We start from the raw sequence: 17,998 nt of genomic DNA, 5'->3' as shown, positions 1-17,998 counted from the left end.
TAAGTGTGTTGTTGCTGGGCTTATTTCTCCTGTCAAAGCACCCTTTAAAAACAAGAAAACATTATTTACAAGATTGTGAAGAGAGAGAGATCATTTCCTTTCAAAACATTTTCAGTTAAGAGTGAAGAGAGAACCTCAAAAATGAGAGAAAAAGACTTAACTAGATGGAAACGGCTCCTCCGAAAAATGTATCCTTTGCTATCTTCCCTCTGCATCACATCATCCTGTCTAGCCTGAGCTTTTTCAGACTGGGGGAGTACAACCTTCATATTATCAGTATTTAGGAAACTAGGAGAACTGCTACTGGCCGCCTGGCATTGTCCTGCAGATATACCGCTATCAGCTTATATAACGTCTTATCTTCTTTTTTTCTTTCTGAGAACCTGATGCTTGTAGCAATTTTAGAAAAGTTGTCACCAAATCTCTGGCTCCACTGTTTAAAATGCTCTGTGCACTGTCGGCCACACATGTAGCATCACAGCTTAGCAGATGTTGGTGCAGAGTCAAGCAGTATCTTTGCAATAAATTGCTAAATATGGGTCAAACACTGGCTGAGTTTTCATCCACAGCTGGTTGCATCTTATTGTAGCTAACAGAGTGTACAGTCATATCTAAAAGCACATTTGCATTGGACTCTGTGCAGTCATGTAAAAAAACTAAGCACACCCAGATTCATTGGCTTTAGAAGCAATAACTTGAAGTAATCTGTTTCTGCATCACTTTATCAGCCTCTCACATCTTTCCCTCATGCCTTTACAGCGTTGCTTCAGTTCATTGAGGTTTATGGGCATCCGAACATCCAAAGCTCTCTTAAGTTCCCACAACAGCATTTCAATCAGGTTGAGATCTGAGCTTTTACTGACTGGGGCAACTGCAACACTTTGATTCCTTTCGTTTTCAGATTTGATGCTGTGATTGTGATCATTGCCCTGCTGCATCACAAAATTTCAGCTGAGCTGTCAAACAGATGGCCTCACATTTTAATATTTCGGTACAGAGAGGAGTTCGTGGTCAGGCGCCCAAATTCTGTGCACGGTTGTCGAAAAAATTGGCACCCGGACACTAATCAATAATAGAAATTGCTACTGAATTAAATATTCTTTTGCAACAGTATCAATACCAACAGTGCCATCTTCGCCTCCTGCTGCTGACACACAACCTCAGACAGCCCCTCTCCTCACTAGCAGCTGAAGTAGTTGACGTTTTTCTCACACCTAATGAGAAATTTCAAGAGGTCACTATAGCTCACATTTCAACAGCGTTGAACAGTTATCATAAATGTTAACCTGTCCGGGGCATGCGAGCCATTGAACTATTAGCAGTTAACCAAAAGTAGCATTAGCTATCATTAAGTTAGCGGCTAACAGCTATAGCTAAATAATGTGATAGCATTAATGTGGAAGGTAGGCAGTTATCAGTCCCACCCAAATATAACAAGAATAAAATTGTAAACACTTTCCTGGTATTGGTACTGAGTTTAAAATACTAGTCTTGTGACAACTAAAGCTTTGTCGCTTAAGTACAATTTGTCCTGCGTTGAGAAACAAAAGGCTAATTTAACATAATTTAAGTATTTGCTCTATTTTTTTTCTCCTTTGGTATACAACAACAAAGTAAAATTCACTGGAGGAAACACCTGTGTTATTTTCCTGAAAGACAAATATAAAAATGAGTCAGAAGCACTTAACATTACTGGCAATGGTGCAAGTCCCTCTGCATATTTTTCACAGCCTGGAGCTAGAGTTACAGGCTCAAAAATATTTGTCTGACGACAGCATACTCAGAAATGTGGTTGCTATTGGTCACAGAGCGTAGCTGGAATCATTTTAATAAGCAAAGGAACAAGTATTCTCGTCACGTGTCAAACATATTTCCATTTCTGTCTCTGTTTCTTTTCCGTATCTCTGGCGTCCTTCCAGCAGGAGCTACAGCGCCATAGTAATAAATAATAAATAAACACACAGGACTCAAGATTTTAAAAAGGAGGTCAAGGAAACAAAAGCATGGACGCTGAGCTAAATAGAGCAGGAAAGAGTAAGGTGTTTTAGACACATATGAGCTGGGGTGTGTGTGTGTGGGGGGGGGGGCTTTCAGTGGGACACACAAACATGCATATCTATGCCTGGTTTCCTTTAATCTAACTCTCTTGGTGCACTGCATCACATGATTGGTGCTTGTTTCTCTGAATCCACGTCCCTCTGTGCAGACAGACAGTGCACTGGGAGCGCTCTGCTGGCTCTGTTTTCGCAGTCATGGATAAACCTGCTCAGAAGATAAGACCATGTTCAGCTGAGGAGTGACTCACCCAATAAACCTGGGAAACCGTTTCCGTGTGTGTGTGTGTGTGTGTGTGTGCCTTCTCCTCACCGGTACTAATAATAGCAGGTAATAAATAGAACACAGACAGAACCAAAATGCCATCCCCAACACTGTTACAAAACCCAGAATAATGAGACAGTGGGAGTCGGGGCTTTGAATGGAATAACATGAGGAACACTGAGCTGCATTACGGAAGAAAAAAATACACCAAGTCGGTAGGAAGCGTGAAAATAGTCAAGATAGGGAGCTATACATGGTATCAAATGTTACACAACAACAGAACACAAAGTGTACTGTACTTTTATACAACATGCAGGCACTCGCAGTGTATGTAACCTTATTTTCTATACCACTAGATAAACTTGTAATGTACATACTGTAAGTGTCTTTACTCTGACCTGATGCTTTTATTCATGCAGTTCTCTTTAAAGAGACAGTTGCTGAAACATTTCCACTGAATGACAATTACCCATTTTGCTGCAAAATAGAGACCTGACCCCTAAAGTCTTTTTTTTTTCTTGGAAACACCTAAGGGCGCAATTAAATTTCACGCATTAAGACGACGAACTGGCAGAGGTCTCAGCTGTTGTCTGACAGTTCTGACAAGTCCTAGAAAACGTCCTTGCCCTACTTCAAATATGTAAAATCAGTTTATGTATGAATAATATACTTGGATAGGTGGGTCAATTCCCAAAAGCACTAATTAAATAAATTAATAATCTTGTTGCATTTTTCACTGCGCACAGTTTGTTCTCATTTTCCACCTTGTGACGAAGGAGATTTCAGCGTGTGTCAGAGATCCTGAGTGCTTTGCCACTGGGAAATTTACCCTGAAGCAGGTTTAACCAAACGGACTGATCTCAAATGATTGGCCTGATGAAAAACACAACACCAGCTCTCCAACTTAAGGGGTTGTGTGTGGCAACACTGATACTTAATCAGCAGTTCTGCCTGGAAATTTACAAGTAGCTGATTAGGAAAGGAATTTTATCTTTGTTACAACCCTAATGACAACTCCTACAGAAACTTGATTCAATGTAATTAAGCCTACCTTGACAAACGGTCAAGAACCCCACTAAGAGCATCAGATGATGCTGATGTTGTTATTTGGAAATCAGATAAAATAAATGTGCTTGAACACATCTGTAGAAAAAAAAAAGTTTGCATTAGACCTTACCTTAAGTGATTCTGCAGATCGCTGTAAATTGACTGGATCCAATTCACAAAATAAGAACGCACCTGGTAGGAACTGTGATACAATAATACCACAAGTGCATTACCTCCTAAAATCGTTTTATCGGTAAGATGCTGGCATATTCCTTCAATGTCTTTACATTTTGGTGTCTCTACCAGTTACCTCGTTGCTAAGTCACATTCTTCATCATTCTCCTTCACCGTGTTCACGTTTTGCACACAAACTGTATTGTTTGCAGCAGCAGAACCATCCATTTTTTTACTAGATAACAAGAAGGCTGCTTGTGATCTCATTTTAAAAGTTGTGAAAAAATAGAGCACAACACATTCAGAACACTGAAGTTACTGTATATGCATTTAATAGATTTGCGGAGTGCTGTGAGAGTCTGTGTTTCTCCTCAAGGTTCCCTTCCCCAACAACATCCAATCAAATCAATCAATAAGTCATTTAATGAAATAATCTATGTTGAGTTTTGGTTTCGTTTTCCTTTCCCATTCATGCATCCAGTCCAAGACCAAATCTGCGTCAATATTGTGTGTTATTGGTTATTAGCTGGTCATCTTTTCCCCACATACCTACCCCCCTCTGGTCAATCGATGCTGGTGTCATTCTAAACATGGAGCACCAAGAGCTGACCGGACTAGGTCATTATTGACTGCCACAAAGAAAAGAAAGGACCCTAATCGAAACCCGACCAAGTGAGAAGGAATGTTGTGTGTGGGTCACATGCCTAATTATCTGCATCTGATATGTCCTTCTAGCTGGTGTAAACTATGAGCTGATGACATGTTAGGTTGGTGTAAACAACCTTGTTTTTTTTCTTCCAGCAACAGGTTTTCAGTCTTTACCTGGTTAAGCTTTGAGAAACAGGCAAATTCCTAGTAGAGCAGTGACATAATCTTGTTGGGTGACTGTTACGTAAAAAGACCTGGACAGTGATTCAATTTACACCTAAATCAATTGGAATGTTGACTGTCTGAGTCTGAGCCTACCCTCCACTTAATCAGCTTGGAGATGCAATGGCCAAACTGATTCTGATACTCGGGATATCTATCAGTACTGAGTCACAAAGCACCATCAGTTTTCTCTTTTTCCCCAAAACATTGAAATCGATATAACACTGATGCCACTGTCACCAGGCTCTGTATCTACAAAGCTGCAGTTGACTCTATGAGATTCTGTTAGATGGGCTGCACACAATTTACCTGTGTGTGTGACCCATCTCTCCTGCTTAAGTGACACTTTATAGCTCAGTTTATCAGATTGGCTGCTAGTAGCTTATTTTTAATAAGATATTGTGTCCACGGTCATGATCTAAACCACTCTACTTTAGAATATCTTGTTATAGGACTGAGAACAGATTTCTTTATTCATATCTCGTACTGAGTCTCAGCTCATCAGAGGTGTGCTTTAAAAAAATCATTTCATAACCTGTTGCCAGCGCAGCAAAGGGAGAAAACTAGCGAACTTCTAATGCGGTGAGATGTGGTATCAACAGAAGAAGAAGAAGAAGAAGAAGAAGAAAGAGCCATCTACGATACTGTGATTTTGTTTCAGGCACAATGTGCTGCTCCGGCAGCTGAGAACATCTAAATTTAGATGCACCCCTTGTCTCCCCTTCCTCTTCTCTACCTCGTCAGCCCCTCCTAGCCTCCCCATCTGCACTTTCCCTTTGTTGTGCTCTCTTCATCACCGCAAACACGACACGAAAGCCCCCGTGGTGAAAATATCGACAGTTCTCCCTGCGTCAGACAAGTGTCAGCTGTGATGAGTGAAGCAAGCTCTTTGTTTGTGTCACTGTGTATGAGTGTGTGTGTGTCCACAGAGCCCTGGTTACAACAGCCATTTTAAGCTGATTTCAAAGGCAGGTAATGATAGGGGATAACAATGCAGAATTATGGTGAGTGGATGTGTTTGCATTTATCTAATGGTTGCTTTCTTCTTACTTATCCTTCAGGATAAGCTGTCGCTGGAGACAGAAAGAAAAGCTAAACTGCCTGGCTTTGTTACATTTGCGGTACAAATAAAAGCCAATTAATAAGTGAATCAAATGACCTTGTTTGACAAACATGCAGTCCTACACATGTCAAGATGCGCTATAGCCAGAAAATTTATACTTCGGCTGCTATACAGTGTTTAAACACTGACCCAAATTTTTTACTTAAATAAATATAATGTCAAATTATAACTTACGGGACATGCCAAATGAGTTCAATAAAGAATCTGTACATAAAAGATGGATGTAGCTGCTGTGTCTGAAGAGTTGATACAGATGTGCTTTCTTTAAATGTTACAATTTCCCCCCTAAACTGGAGTCAGTTACAGAATTTGCTTCTCTCAGTTAAATAGCTCCAAAATAAAGTGGTCTGCTACTGAGAAGCAGCACAAATAATTACCCAGACAAACCTGACATTTTTCACTTTACCAAACAAAACCAGGCCGACAGAGTTATATAACAAAACAAATTTCAAGTACTTGCATCATTTCCCAGTATGTTTTTAAATTCACCAGACACTTGCACTTTGTAATTATCCCCATAACTGCTTTGATCCTCTTGCTCTTACCAGGGCAGCTGGCCTCTGGCTGGCTCTGAGCTCTGGACAGCCACTTTGCTTTTGTAAGCCTCTTTAAAGTGTCCATGTTCAGGCTGAAGGTGATTTAAGTGTCTGATTAGTTCTGTTTTTCTGAACATTTTCATGGTTGTCCCCCTACAGTTTACTTTGTCAAACTTTGTTTTTTCACTCTGAGTGAAGAGCTACCACACTAACTGCATGCTAGCGTATGAATGTGAGCATGCATACAGCTATGTGCCTGCGCCGCTGTGCATGTGTTGCCCATGCATGGAGCAGACCAGTTCATAATCGGACTTTCATTAGGCTGAAAAGCTGGTCTCTGGTTAGGGCACAAAACTGTCATATGCCAGCCGTTGGCCAATTACTCGGTGGAGTTCTAAGAATAAATCACAATTCTATGAAAAATAATATGCTTTAAGGTCCAAACTTAGCATCCCACAGAGTATCACAGTGTCAGTTAATAGCCACTAGCTCAACTTGGCAATATACCATCAACTATCACAAAATGTGCATGGGGTCGTTGTAGCAACGCAGCCAAAAGTCCTGTGACATCATTTATATTCAACACCAACACCACAACAATGGAGGATGTTGAGACGATGGTATAACTGCTGCTCGTTGTGTGGCTTTTTGTCAGACTCGGGAACCACTGTGCTGCTTTTTGTGTAGCCATTTCCCATATTGCTGGAATGTATTTTCATGAAGGGACTCATGGGGCTCATGACTCATTAACTGAAGCCACTGACTAGCCAATCAGTGGCATGCAGTCTGTTGATGTCACATTTTCACCTCAGATCGCTTGGAACCCTGGCCGAGTAGGTACTAAAAAAGTACCTGGTACCAGGTACTACCACTTTATGGAAAGCCCTAAAAACAGCATTAACCCACGCTGGTACTAGTGGAAAAAGGCTATAAGATATCTAGGGCTAGAGTTAGGCCCCACTTGCATAGCCAAACATGCGCCATACGGCAATAACTAATTGCGAGGGGAAAATGTGCATTCTCCAACCGATTGCTGGAGCAGTCACTGTGAAATCGAATTCTCCACTCACAAAAGCCTTTAGACCGGTCAATAATGCCCACTTGTAAGCACTGTTACCCAGGGACAAGTGTGTATTCTGCAACCAGTTAGCAAGTGATTGCTGGAGGCTGCTGGGAGTCACTAGTGTTAAATTTGGCGCAAAGAGCATAGCACAACTTCTACTTTGAAGGTGAATGTTCTCCGGTTTGTGCTACACCTTTTTTGGTTTCAAAACAGCTTAAAAAATAAATGGCAAGTGTTTGCAGATGAGTCAACGCCGTCTATTGTGAAATCTTTCAATTGCACCGTTTTGTCTGACTGACAAATATACACAACTGAGCAGGTACAATAAATACATATTTGACATTTTTGTTTAAAATAAAGCGCTTATATAATTTAAAGTACCGGTAAAAACACGCTGCTGCACAAAGCAGCAGAGAGCCAGATCTTGTGATATATTTCAACACTTACACAGAATTAGACACAGACGGTGTACAGCTAGGCAAGAAGAAAGAAAGAAACATGCAGACACGAACACTCTGTTCTGTAAAAGTTACAGTTTGATGTGCTGAGACGAGAAACAGAATGTGTAAGAGGACACGAGGAGATGAACAACTTCTTTCATACTGACAGATAGAGGAATGAAAAAGAAAAAAGGAAAAATTTGGCTGCACTCAAATAAGATGCATCCGCTGCTCCCCTTGCCCCTCCTGCCCATGCCTCTCAGCCTTTACAAAGTCTCAGTGTGTGACATGTTTTTCTTATTTTCCACCAGGAAAGAGTAGGTTTGTGTTCGCCACTGAGGCGCAAAGTGAGAAACGCTTTTCTTGCAGCTGCACAGGATCTGTAATTATACGCCGCAGGAGACGCATTAGAACATAATGCCGCTACCAAACAATCACCATGCGTACTTGCTGCTGCCGCTGCAAACCCGCTGCAGAGTTCAACACACGGCGACGCTCACAAATGTGCTGCAGCCTTTCAAAAAGGACTCGCTACAATACTAACACCTTAAAAGATAAAGCTTGTTCAATCAAATACTGTAGCTGTCAAAATAACCCCAGATACACTTTAGAGTGGATTACGCTAATGTTAACTATAATAATTATTATTCTGTTATAACAGTTTTAGTGTCATTTTAACAATTGCAGCAAGGTATTTAAATCAATTTAAAGGAACAAGTGTTAAAGAAAATTCAGGAGGATAAAAATGATCCTCCTTCCTCTTCGAAATAACAAAACCCCAATTTTAAAAAGAATCTAAAATCTTCAAACTTTTAAAATCACAATAAAACAGATGGGGAGAGACCAAGGTTAGAACTAAGGAAAGGATACAGAAAGAAAAAACAGAAGCTATGAGGATGACGGCTGGGGAAATGAGGAAAAACAGATGAATTTGCCTTGGTGAAAGTGTCAGAAAGGTGGAATCAGAAAGTGAACATACATAGAGAGAACGACTGACAGATTAAGTAGTTTAGACTGTAAACTGACCTTGCTGGTTGAGCTGCTGTGTGCTCTTGCTCCACTGTGACAACCCCACGATGGCCACCATCTTGGCACCCAAACTGGAGCGCCGCTTCTTAGTCCCAGTCAGCGATGCAGAGTCTGGGCCCCCGCTGCCAGGACTTTTCTCCAGGCTGTACATGGCCCCTGAGATACTGGAGGAGCGCACCACGTTCCGGGCAGCCGTGCTAAGCCCGCTCAAGCCACTCATCCCTCCCGGGCGGGGCACCTCCACGGAGCTGCTGAGCATCATGGTCCTGTTGGACTGGAGGGCCGATGGGCTGGGGGGGGAGAAGGGGCTGGAAAGTTTGGCTTGACAAAAGAGACGAGAGAGGACAGAGAGTCAGGTGATCGTGAAAGTACAAATAGGGGAGAAGAGCTCAAATAAAAGGACGTCTTGACGTGCAGTGTGTCTCATAAAACACAGTGGAAAAGCTTGTCTTACAGCCGCAGCAGCAGCTCCCCGGGGCTGAAGGACACCAAGTTTCGATTTCAACCACAGTTTGGTTTTACACACTTACTGCAGAGGCAGCAAAAATGAGTTCTTACACTATAAAAGACACAGTGAAAAAGTGAAAAGCTCTAAAAAGTCTTTTTCATCTTCAACAGTTTTGAAAACTGAGAAAACAAAGAACACAAAGGTCAGCAGGCGAGGACAGTGCAGATGGCAGCACACTGTCCAAGTGAGGTAAACTATATCTGTGGCATCACACACACTCACGCACACAAATGTCAGGACTGGCCTGCTGTTGAGGGGTGACCCTGTCAGCTGGTATTTGTCTCCTGTATTTTTTTTTATCTTTTTTTTTTTTTTTGTCTGACCTTAAACAGCGACAGATGATAAACTCCAGAGCCAAGTCATCACTGGCTGGCTGAATCATGGCAGTGCGCGCGTGTACTCGCTCGCCAAACTCTGATCACCTTTGTATTCTCAAACTGATGTGTACGCCACCTTTTGTACTGGCAGAGGTACAATTCTACTAATAAAACTTTTTTTTCACTAGCTATTAAATGGGATTCAGACATTGCTTACACCTGCGGTTGTGTTAAGCCAAAAAAAAAAAAAAACCATCTGTGACTTGGGACCTTCTTTAACTCTGCTCCTTTTCTCTCCCATCACAAGAGCGATCATACGGAGGCTAAACCGACAGCCTGGAGGCACATTAAATATGTAGTTGTGCTGTGGCCGACATTGTGCTTTTATACTCGTCCTAAATATTTCTTGTTCATCATTGCGCATTTTCTATAACGCTTATCTCATTGCCTCATAAAATTTGTATCACATATCACACTCAGGTAGTTTAGATGCCTAAACTTAAAGTAATGCAGATGAGAACTAGGTTAAGACAGTCAGAATTACATCACTTCGACACATCTATTGAACCTTAGAAGATGTCTCTTTCAAATGACAATGGCACAAATAAATGTAAAACAAAAAGAAAAGAGCGGTTTGGCCACCCTTTCTTTTGCAAATTTAAGACCTCACAGTAGGATAATATATTGCATTCATTTAGAGCCTTAGAGCTTTCAGCCAAGTGCCCCCTTGTCTTTGGGTCTCTTTCTCCCGGACCTAACTCACAATACTGATTCTCTCCCGATCTTTAAAGCCAGTCATAAAACACATATTTTATTTAAAAATGGCCTATTCTGTTTGAATTTGAGGTTATGATGTATTAGCTTTTTATTCTATGGCGTTTCTTAACTACTTTATGTATACTGTGACTTTGGTAAGTAATTCCTTGTCAGGTGTTCTTATTTAAAGGTGAAAGTCATCTGTAAATGAAATGTATTATTAGTAGTAGTAGTATTATCCTATCACAGCACTTCACTCTCAGACTGTAGGCTTACTTGTTTTTCCTAGAGTTTTGAAAAGTAAGAGCCTTCAGCTGTCAGGAGACAGACAGCATCTCTACTTTCAAGATCAGGCTTCAAAGTTTTTCATATTTGATAAAGCAAATACTTAGAGTTGGATCAGCTGCCACAGGCTTAGGCGTGCCAGAAGATTTCCCATAATGCAATGAGCACCTCTTCTCCACTTCCCTCTTTTCAGTCCCTGCGTGTTTAAATGCCATGATTGCATGCCATTGAGTTTTGTCTTCTCTCTCCAATGGCTTCTGTTTGGTCCTTTCTTTCACATAGCTGCCCCTCACTGAGCCTGGTTGTGCTGAGGTCTCTTCTTCTTCCTTCCCACTGTCACCTAGTCCTCCTCATAGGGCATCTATTATTCTAACATCTTTACAGTCTAAAGCACTTGGAGGCGATTGTTGTTGTGAATTGGTGCTATATAAACAAAACTGAATTAAATTGAATTTGCCTCCCTGTGACTTTATTTACTTCCCAATGGTGAAACGCAGTGAGGTCCAGCACACAGCAGAGGAATAAATACAAATGTGGTTTTAGGGCTTTTTTGTTTGTTTGTTTTTTTACAGAGTGATCCAAAAACTGCAAGCACGCTTATAACATTGCAGAGGTGCATGAGAAGATCATCTTAAGAGAAAGATCAGTCCAAGTGTATGTATAAGGTAAGGTTTTGGATTTTTAATAGAGTAATGTCTGGGATTTTTGGTCTTCTCGCATGTGATGCTAAATGAAACAATTAACTCAGGACAACAATCCTTCATCTCAATTCAGTCAGACCTATTGGAGCAGCAGAATACAGTTAATCATTCCTTACAATTGTACTACAACCACTGTGATGTCACAGTGATGCATAGTAATGTGTTTGACGCACTGCAGCTGAAATTGCCCTCTTTTAAGCAGTTTTAATCGCCCTGTCCTACCATGTTTACCATGCATGTTTAGCATGCTACAATGTGCTAGCCTAATCTGATGGTATAGGAGAGCTATGGAGTTCCTCAATGTCAGTAGAATTCATCATTTTAGGATTTTAAATGTCAGTGGAAAACTTCATGGCAATCCTTCTATTCATTATTGCCAAAAAAGCAGTGGAAATTTCCGTCTCTCCAGCTGTCCCACATGTGTGGCTAAAAGACTCAGTCATCACCGACTGAGTCTTTCGCTGGAAATGGCACAAAATGAGTTTACTATTAAAACATCCCCACTGCTGGAAATCATAAATAATATATACATACATGCAGTAAAATATGCCCTTTATGCAATATTTGGAAGAGAATACATGTAAAAGCAGTGTGTTTCATTTGTCTGCGTGAATCATTCTCCCAACCACTTTCTGCCACGTCACCATAAGCCCAAAGTAGCTGGCTGATTTTTAGAAGAAAACAAAGCAAAAAAATGACCAGAATAGGCAAAGTGGATTATTTTGAGGAACAATGAATTGATGTAGCAAAGGGCAGATTTTGGTATTTTGTAATGAAAGTCATAATAATAAGCTGAAGAGGAGGAGGAGGAGGGTGAGGCAGCGGGTCTGCATGCTTTGACATTTGTTACTGAGAGGAAACAGAGGCAGCAGGAGGGGGAGGAGCAGGGGCTTGAAAACAGAAATCCAGGTGAACATGTACTCCCTGTATATTCTTCTCATGTCTTTCTCCTTTCCCCCTCTCTTCTCTTCTCTCCTTTTTCTCTATTCCAGCTCTCTCTTTTCTGGCTCTCTTTGAACATGCAGTGATAGAGCGGGAGAAAATGAGGATAGGATAGAGATAGAGAGAAGGCTGCGAGAGATAAATAGAATAACTGTGGGTTTTAGAGAGGACACACAAGAAAAGTGAAGGAAATGAAAGGATGGGGACTGAAACGTGGGAGGAGGAGAGATGCTTCATAATGAATGGACAGTGTAAAAAAGGGGGGGAAACTGCACAAAGCTGCAGTCTGATCTGTGTGAAATAATGGAGAGAAGGAAAGAGGAGAGGGAGAAGAATATGACACTGACAGTGACAGTAACTGAGACATCTATCCCAGCCTCCTTATTCTTTCTAATGAGATCTTCCACAGTATCAGTGAGTGTGGATCACAGGCTTAAATGTGACACAAGCTAAACTGAATGTGTGCTTCATATATGTTAATTTACTACATTAATGTATTGCATTAGAAGCTAACAAAAGTAAGTATGTTTGTTTCTTTTTCACAAAGAAAGAGTTAGAAACAGGCTGTACATACAATCAGTTACAATTCATTATTACTTATTTTCATTCATTCGTTATTAATAATCTCGGACTCTCTTCCACCGCGTGTCTTTTGTCCTGTCTTCCTCCCCTCACCCCCAACCAGTCATAACAGGTGACTGTGCCTCCCTGAGTCTGGTTCTGCTGGAGGCTTCTTCCTGTTAAAAGGGAGTTTTTCCTTCCCACTGTTACCAAAATGCTTACTCATAGGGGGTCATCTGGTTGTTGGGGGTTTCGCTTTTTTCTCTGTATTTTTGCAGGGTCTTTAAAATTTAAAGCATCTTGAGGCAACTGTAGTTGTTATTTGGTGCTAACTAAAAATTTGAAAACACACTTGATATAGAAACCAGCTCTGCAAAGTGGAGCCAATTCAGAAGGGACTTTAATCTGTGTTCATTGTAGCACCCAGCAAGGGGAAAACTAATCTGCTTGTCGAAACGACCTCAGTTGAATTGGCAATCATGCTCTTAAGGAGAGTAGAATAGAAGATGAAAAAGAATATTATTTTGGGTTTGCTTACATCGTGATTAACAAGCCATGTGAGATTCACATTCATGTCATTCAGATTCACCCATCTGGTTTAAAATAAAACAACAACAAAAACCCACAAGACAAAATACTGTCTCTATTTTAAGGCTTCAGAAATGGACTTCCAGTGGGTGGCGTCACTGTGGCTAAATCCATCTTTTATATACAGCTATGGTTCAGAATCAATGTCTTAAGCACTTCTCCACTTCCTTACACTGTACCTTAAATATAGAGCCGTGAGACGTTTTCTTAGCCCAGCGTTGCAAAAAGACTGCAGAAACAGCATACCTGTCTCAGTCCATATATAGTAAATCTGCCTACCAGCAGTTCTGGTTGTCTCCAGTGGTTTCCTGGCAACCAAGTCAAATGGTTTGGGATACCACGTAACTGCTACCCCCACAGTTTGTTTCAACTGTCAAATCTTTGTCGCATACCACACATCCCTCATTCTTTGCTCATTTCCTACCTATCAAAAAAACCCTTAACCTCCTAAACAGCCACACATTTTCGGTTTTTACATTTTGTTTTGTTAAACAAAGGAGACATAATGATGAGCTTTAAAGTCACTGAGGCTACGTTCACACTGCAGGTCTTAATGCTCAATTCCAATTTTCTGTCTGCTTGTTCACACTGCAAATAAAATGTGACAGCAAACGCGCTCTAGTGTGAACCCTCAAAGCCGCCCGCGTGCGCAAAAGAAGACGTCACACACAGCGCGCTCTGTTTAGACCCAGACCAAACAGTATTGTTTGACTGATGGCCCTTAATATAAAGACTTGTTTCGGACTTGACGTTTCCCAATTTTGCTTTAAGTTATAACGTTATTTTGTTATTTACATATGGCCTAATAATGATCCTTATTGCTGTTTTAGAGGAGCGGTGCTTCAAAGGATAGTTGCAGATTTCTGTCAGAACCTGCAGATTATACAGTACAAATAAAATGTTCACGTTTCTCCAACGTTGTCTTCCAAACAGTTTCACTAACATCTACACTGGATGGCCAGGAAGCGTTCGCGATGACGTAAAAGACGGATTTAATGCGACATGACCATTCAAACAGCAGTCGCTTCTAAAACATCAGATATGTATCGGATTCAGCACCACATACGAAAGTGACCCAGTTCGGTGCACACCATTGTTTTTCTTGTGACATTACCAATAAGTTTGATGTGTCACATGGCCCTCTTCCTATTGAAAAAACAAAAGTTGTATCCAAGATGGCCGACTTCTAAATGGCCACCATGGTCACCACCCATCTTGAGGAGTTTGCCCCCTCACATATACTAATGTACCACAAACAGGACTGATTGGAATGATTTTTTTTTCCCTTACAGTGTGCCATGATGTATCAAGCCAAATAAAATATAATACATTTAAAGTGGGTCAGATCATTTCAGTAATGAGTAATTCTTTTGTTCGTTTGTATACTGCAGTGACATGGTTACACCACCTAACATTCTTTCAGTCTGTCTACTTCTAAAATCTAAGATATAATGTCACCGCTCAATATGTCACTATGCACCTGTCCCCATACAGCGTTTTCCTCAACCTACAGGCAGACTCAGAGCCCATCCATCCTCATCTCTATGTCAGACAGCTCCCTCGCCATATGTCTCTGTGCTCTCTAACTTCTCATCTCAAAGCTCATTTATTTCCCCTCCTGTCAGCAAACCACCCTCTCTGCCCATTCTGGTGGCTCTGAGCTCACCCTCCACACCTCAACATAACCCGTCTCCAGCCCGCAGAACCCCTAGCTTTCACTTATTAAAGTGCATCAGGTGGAGTCAAGTAAAAGTTTATATCTATAGTACATTTTAACAACCTCAATTGATCAAAGTGTTGTACATGTTATACAAAACATACACTAGACATAACAGTTACTAAATTACCAATAAATATACCGTACAACTCATCCGGTAAAATAAAGTGAATAAGACTGCTTAGTCAAAGCCAGGGTACCCTTCTCAACTGGAACTGAAAGCAAACGGGAATAAGTAGGTTTTCAACTGTATTTAAAAAACAAAAAACAAAAACCTCTTTCACTCCCCTAAGGTTAAATATGACTTAAAGTTAGCATGTCAAAACCAATTCACTGTTTCGTTCTTTACCTTTTTTTAGGCTTTTGTGCAAAGTCTTTTTCTGCCCTGTACCTTCACATGTTTTTAACACAGATTAGAGAAGCATCCATTAAAATATGAATTTGATGGTCCTCTCATTTAGCTTTCAGTAACAACACAAAGCATGTTTACCAATGTTCACGTGTTTCACAGTTAACAGCTTATTTTGGTAGTTAACTGGTCAGAAAGGCCCATAAAAAAACAAGGAGAGCATTTATATATTCAATTGAGTTCAATTCAATTCAGTTTTACTTATATAGATCACAACAACAGTCGCCTCAGGGCGCTTTATATTGTAATTAAGAGACCCTATAGTAATACAAAGGAAATCCCAACAATCAAATGACCCCCAATGAGCAAGTAGTTGGTGACAGTGTGAAGGAAAAAACTCCTTTTTAACAGGAAGAAACCATGGGCCGAACCAGGCACATGGAGGTGTAACCAGTTGGGGCAGAGAGGAGTAAAATAGGATCAAAGACACAACAGGATGAATGACAGATACACTTCATGTTTTGAGTCTTCCAGGTTTAAACTAATATCAGCTTCCAGAAAACCATGTAAAGAACCAAAAACAAAACTGGACTGTTTATAGGCAGCATAATTCAGCTGCTGAAAGAAAGCCCAGAGAAACAAAGGAGCGGGGAAAAAACTTCTCTTTTCTCTTCCTCTCGTAAAATGCCACAACCTTGTAATTAGATATGGCTGAGCAATCCATTAATGGTCTCTTAAAAAGTTGCTCTCTACTATGCAGACTACACTGGCCGTGCACTTAATTAATTGGCAATTTAGCAGCAGTGTAGATATTAAAGATTTACTGTACAGTAGGTGTGAGTGTGTCATCAGGTGACTCACCCCTCAATGTAAACGGACCCCGATAAACAATCTTACCTATTTTAACTTGTCTTTTCTCATCTGCCAATGCTGTTACTATTTACTCCCTCTGCTGATAGTTATTACTGTTTTTAGTTAGCTTATATTATTTTCTAAGAGACATATCTATTTTCATGCATCTTTGCCAAAAGCTTTTGGCTGAATTTTCCCACATGGGACAGTGAAGGGTAAAGTGAGCTAGATCACAACTAAATTAATATGGGGGAGTGTGTTAATTAAGACAGTGTTGTTCATTTGATATCAGTCAGATGACATCAGGCATTTAGAGGCACACAATATACAACTTACACTATGACAACCAGATGTTAACTATAAAGAGTGTGTATATTACTGAAGTTGATAACAGCTGTCCTGGCTAACAGCACTTTTTGGTTCATTTTAGAGATGACATGATACCACTTTTTTATGTCCGATACCGATACCGATATCATAAATTTGGATATCTGCCGATACCGATATGAATCCGATAGTGTTTTTTTAATCAATAAAACTGTTTTTTAATATCTTGCTGCATTTTGTATAAGTTCATACTCAAATTTTAAAAAAATAACAACACTAAAGCTATTCTGTTATACCTGTATGCAAAAAAATACACTGCACCCAAAATATTTCATAATTCAGCAATACTGATCAGTCTAATAAACTTAAACCTACACCATCCTCCCTATTCTGGTATTTTAAAGAGTAATTAGTGTAAATATTAAGCAACCTAACTAATAGGGTTCCAACTCCCAGCAACAAAAAAAAAAAAGGGAACCACCCCCCACGCTCCACCTCATGATGCTTAATCGACGTAATCAACCTTAATTTGATGCAGTGTGGAAAAAAATGCACCAAAATCAATTATTTTTCAAGAAATATTAAATAGATTCAACATCTTTCTTCTACAGAATTGCAGACTGCACAGTTGGTGCCTTCCCAAAGGAAAAAGTAGTATAGCTTACTAGGGTATATTAGACTTAATAGTTACTATATACAGTAATGGACTTCTATTCATTTTACATCAAATTAAAACTTTGGGTGTAAGATTCAGATAATTATTTAATACAAGCGAGACATTTTAAATGAGAATAAGAAAGAAAAGTATGTATTTTTGCCCCCTTTTCCCTGTTAATGCCCTACCTGCCCCCCTGGCTAAACTTTGCTAGATCCGCCCCTGCACAGTTACCAGCCGTCAGCTATGTAGAAAAGGATCCTGGTGTAGAAAGTAATATTAAATAAATTCTAACAACAGCTTATCAAGGTTAAACGTGCTGCTGTTGTTTATCCGCTGGTTTCCTCTTTCTGGTGCAAAGTGGGCGATAAACAAACAAGAGAGACGGAGTCGCGACAGAAAAGCCGATCAGCTGATCATTGATCAGTTTCACGATTGAAGTAGCAGCACGAGAGGGAGGGAGAGAGAAGAAGCAGTCGATCCATATATCGGTTGTTAAGCTTAACGTGGGAATGCTTTACAAACATTCAGAGATGAACTTACACACTTGCTTTACTTCTCTCTGGGATAACTTTGTCGGAGATGAAATGCCGGGTTGGTAGCAAGGCTCCAAATGCTCAACCAGACCACCGACAGGTCTCGCACGCCACAGCCGCTCTATCACGTGATGCATACTGCTCCGACGTGCTAAGGTTATGAGCCGAGTTACGCCATGTCACAAGTTTTGTGAGGTGCTTTCGTTATATTTAATGGATCGGATTACATTTTTTATTTCTCTGCGATATCCGATCCAGTAATTTAGGCCAGTATCGGACCGATACCGATATGTAATATCGGAT

The 17,998-nt window shown here is 40.5% G+C and overlaps 1 protein-coding gene across 1 annotated transcript in view; it reads right to left on the bottom strand.

Annotated features, from left to right (window-relative positions):
* Window positions 1-17,998, bottom strand: part of rims3 (regulating synaptic membrane exocytosis 3) — a 48,564-nt gene that overhangs the window by 18,338 nt on the left and 12,228 nt on the right. Inside the window, exon 2 of the mRNA XM_040020142.1 lies at window positions 8,599-8,922. Within this exon, the coding sequence (XP_039876076.1) occupies window positions 8,599-8,863 (265 nt within the window). The 5' untranslated portion in view covers window positions 8,864-8,922. The remainder of the gene's footprint in view (window positions 1-8,598; window positions 8,923-17,998) is intronic.

This window comes from Simochromis diagramma, unplaced genomic scaffold (genome assembly GCF_900408965.1).
Source record: "Simochromis diagramma unplaced genomic scaffold, fSimDia1.1 OVJJ01000753.1, whole genome shotgun sequence".
Classification (NCBI taxonomy): Eukaryota; Metazoa; Chordata; class Actinopteri; order Cichliformes; family Cichlidae; genus Simochromis; species Simochromis diagramma.
The sequence above is the reverse complement of the archived record's forward strand: the minus strand, read 5'-3'. Positions and strand labels throughout refer to the sequence as shown.